The sequence below is a fragment of the Trachymyrmex septentrionalis genome, unplaced genomic scaffold (genome assembly GCF_001594115.1).
Source record: "Trachymyrmex septentrionalis isolate Tsep2-gDNA-1 unplaced genomic scaffold, Tsep1.0 scaffold9, whole genome shotgun sequence".
NCBI lineage: Eukaryota > Metazoa > Arthropoda > Insecta > Hymenoptera > Formicidae > Trachymyrmex > Trachymyrmex septentrionalis.
This window is the reverse complement of record NW_017306091.1, coordinates 4150308-4154787: the sequence shown is the minus strand read 5'-3', so window position 1 is coordinate 4154787 and position 4480 is coordinate 4150308. Positions and strand designations below refer to the sequence as shown.

The 4480-nt window shown below is 32.2% G+C and overlaps 1 protein-coding gene across 7 annotated transcripts in view; it reads left to right on the top strand.

Annotated features, from left to right (window-relative positions):
• LOC108755853 (myocyte-specific enhancer factor 2) overlaps positions 1–4480 on the top strand; it is an 83706-nt gene that overhangs the window by 74246 nt on the left and 4980 nt on the right. For 4 of the 7 annotated variants that reach the window (XM_018499191.1, XM_018499190.1, XM_018499192.1 and 1 more), the window contains exon 8: positions 287–986. In XM_018499191.1, the coding sequence (XP_018354693.1) occupies positions 287–728 (442 nt within the window). In that variant the 3' untranslated portion in view covers positions 729–986. Of the gene's footprint in view, positions 1–286; positions 987–4480 lie in introns of those variants that run through there. The other 3 variants (XM_018499188.1, XM_018499186.1, XR_001939791.1) reach the window with 2 other exon arrangements.

The window sequence follows — 4480 nt, the reverse complement described above, 5'->3', positions numbered from 1 at the left end:
AAGTAAAATCACATTATGGGAAAATTTTCAAATATATTATCAAAAGTATTATACATCTCCACATCACGTTTTGATTAACTTTCATTTATACTTTATGCATGATTACACGTCTTCACACAAGTAGACACAGGGATGCGATGCAAAATCATAGAAAAATTATAGCTTCTCACTAAATTAGACTTGTTGCGATAAGAACATATTCACAGACACACATATTTTCTTTTTGAATTTTTAACAGTTTACACAAATATTTCTCTCGTATCACAAAACTTTTTCGACATTGCAGTGGTCTTCCTCACCTAGCTGTATCGAGCAGTACACCACCACCATCCACATCGCCTTTACCTGTAAAGATAAAGAGTGAACCGATAAGTCCACCCAGAGATCCGCATGGTAACAGTGGGTCTAATGGTGGACCCAGTAACGCCAGCAATCTACACCATACAAACTTGAATGTCGGTCCATCGTCCAGTACTGGTCCACCGCCACATCACGTGTCTCATCCGGGACCTCAGACACTGAACTTGGTATCGAGCAGACCGAGTAGTAATCCACCTCCGTCCCACTCGGGTAGCATAACACCGACAAATCTACCGTCGCCGGGAAGTGGTACAGTCGGTGACATCAGAACGAATCATTCTAGCGGCGGGAATGGAGGGAACAGTTCAGACTACGAGAATGGACCGCTCATGAAACGCTCGAGAATCACGGAAGGTTGGGCGACTTAATGTCGATTAAATTGTTGCACTCATCAGTTGTTTGATACCTCCTCGACGTACAACGGCATATAAGTGCTTGTGAGTTCCAGTATAATTAAACAAACTCCTTTTAAACGTCTTTGAAACGCGTATTTCGTACTATCGCGATAACGATAGCTACGTGATGGATACGCTTCCGCCGTTACTAGCGGAGTGGAAAAATCTGTTTATATTTTGAAGCTGACACAGAATATACATTTATTTGAAGAAAAAAAAAAAGAAAATACGGTGCCATAATGTTGAAACTTTATATATATATATTATATATATGATAGATACACATATATATATATATTTTCATGTATATAATATGAAGTGTTGTTTGTATATATGTCATAAAATTCGTACTAACTTTCGCGATATGGCATTGAGTTCTTGATGCTTATCGTACGAAAATTTATGCGAAAGAAAAACAGTATGTTAGGGAATAACGCAGTACCCAAATTATAAAATTTCTGAAAGTGTAATACTGAATCTAAAAGAGTTTGTGAGAAAATCTACACGTAGTGTAAGATTTATAAAGACCAGAACTTACCATTGCAATTCGTTGTTGTTTTGTATGGTATAGTAGTCAGAATACGCCATAATCCGTTAATATGATCTCGCGCTGCAAAAATATGCTTTGTTCAGAAACATTGCCATTGCAGTTCGCAAACATTATATTCCATTAAATATATCAGCCATTTATTTACGAGCAACTTGTTCACAGGAAATGCAAACTTGTTATTGCAGTTTTCTCTGTTCGAATTTTATCAAAAAGAAATTTCATATTTTATTTTGCATATTAAGATTTTTTAATTTTTGAATTAACCAACTAATTTTATTGTTAACGTGAATTTATTAACGGTCTGTGGTTTTCGAACATATGGAAATCGGCTGCTGTACTCAAACTTTTCATGATATTCTATAGAACATGAGTCGAAATTAATATATTGAATTATATGAGGTAATATGAGATATAGATAGGCATATTATATAGTGTTGATTAATTAAAAAAGATATACACACAGCGCGCGTATAGATATATACATACATATATATATATATACACGTTATATACATTTTCCACAAGTATTTTGCACATTTGTATAAAGAAAGATTACGGAGGAAGAAAACTTGAAAACTTTGCAACCCTTGAAGCCTAAAAATATGTAACGAGAGTTTGTATACTACAGGTGTATGCCGTATACTAAAAATGTGATTAAACAAAACTTATGATAAGGAGGATTGAGTGATACTAATGTTAATAACTTTAATCGTAAATTTTTAAAGTAACCAAAATTACACACATTTCTAAATACACTTCATTATATTTGCCATGATCAATTTTATATAATTTTAACCTGTAGTTTTTTTAAATACAAAAACACTTCCAGAAGGATTGATTGTACATAGAAAACGAAATTGTTCTTAAGGTGAGAATTTAAAAAATCTTTCGTCGCAGAGATCCATTCTGTGATATGTAAGAAGTTATATAAATATATAGAAGAGATTATCCTTTTCGATATCAGAAACGCGACCTTCTCGGCCAACAATCATGTAAAGATAAATTTAAAAAGATCTTGGCAAAACAGGGTTGCAATTGTGTAACGATGTAGAATTACCTTCTTCCTGAAATCAGTAAGATGAAAATGTGTCAAGATGGTTTCAATGTATGTTTTACAATCTCAGGATGTGAAAATCCTGATGAAAATCGTTCTCGAGAGTTGTATTTGATAAATTATTGTAATTAACATACTAATGGAATATGCAGGTATATGAATGAATAGTGCCTGGCACCATTTGTGGCCCTCCTGTTAGGATGCTTTCCCAAATCGTATATGCAGTACAATTTGTTAATAAAGTCTTGAAAATAATAAGCTACTCTTAAGCGCGATATATATACATATACGAGGAAACGATATATGATGTTGTAAGCTTTATAATGTGACTTTTTGACAAATAGCGTGGGAAGGCAACCTCTATTATAATCGAAGGTTGTACGGTGAGGTATAACCCTCGATATTCATTTTCTTTATTAATGCATATATTAGAAATGTTTCATATGACTGTACGAACAATCGGTATGTGGAATATGAAAGCGTAATGCGTATAGTCATTAATCTTAATCACGAATTTGTAAGATGATCACAAAGTGCAATCTCTTAGCCAACACACTTTTTTATCAAACAAAAAAATATAAAGAAATTGTTATTTTTCATAACGAAGAAGTAAACTTTAATGTATTAAAGATATATATGTCTCCACTAGTTATTAAACTTTTCCTATTGATACGAAATTTATTATATTTAATTGATATTTAATTGTAATATATTCTATTCATATATTATGAAAGATGATTGTATATACCTGGTACACAGGTATAAATGTTTGCAAGTGGATTTATATATTTTAAAATTTCGTATTACGTTTAAATGCATTTGATCGATATGTTGAACAGGAATACGAATTAAATCCAAGGCCAATCTCTCGACGTTATTTTTTCGAGAATATTATATTCTTTATTGTGACTTTTGCATAACTTTGAACGTAAGATAAAAATGTTAAATCAGTTAATTTCACATTTTATCGGCGTTGTTATATCGGTAATTGCAATTCCTCACATATATTTGCCTCACACAGGATATAATTTAAATTTAATCTCAACGGATATTATAAACTCAAAACTTTAATTCTTTCTCCGAAATGCCCTATTGTGATATCGAAACTGACATGATCCTTTTGCATAATAAGTCCATCTAAGGTCATTTGAATGTTCTGACATCAACACTTCTATAACAGTCACAGTGTGATGTGAAAAGCATGAGCAGTACTTTATATGCAAGGTTTATATGTACTATCTGATCTATTTTACCATAACATACAGTACGATAATCCATAACAAAACCCATAAGAGTAGGCAATTTGTTAAATGTACGTTAAGTACATGTACGTACACTTCAATGTATATTTTTAATATGAAATACGTGTAAGTTATATCTGTGAGCAAAAATAAGTTGATGTAATTAAAGATGTATTCGTCTTGATCGGCACAACTTATGACGAAGGTTACATTGTTATCAACACATTGCAGAATAGAATAAAGTTTATACTTTGCAATTTTCACTGTTTGACTGCAAATATCGAAAACTATTTTAATTTTAAAAATGTTTGAAAAATGTAATATAGATAAAACATTATCAATTTTGGAAGACTTGTATCCCGGTGACTGAAGGTGTATCTTTCTGTATTAGCTTTTTTTTCTTTAACTTGGAAAGTTCAAAGCGCGATCCAATTGTGTAAAATTGTGCTGACTTGTGTGACATATATTTTATTTAAAATATATATTGCGTTTAAAATATTCGTTTATATCGTGTTCTAAATACTCTTTGGTTACTTGCCGTGAATTACGATCATACAGTTGTGCCTCAAGATTTCAACAGATATTCAATACGTAAAGTAATGATAATTATTGTAGTTAAAAACTCAGAGACTATTGAAATTGTTGGAACGCTGTGAACGAAATGGACCATCGTTAGAAGAGCCATAAGATAAATGAGGTCTACGAATTGGTTAGACGTTTTATATTGCAACATAAACTAAGATTGTTTGGAAAAGAGGCCATTATAGGCTTTAGGCAATGTTCGCAAATAATCGAATTGCAATGCACGGCACAAGTACCAGATCACTGTAACAATGTAGTAAAATAAAATGTATATGTACTAGCCACAACTGTTGTCACC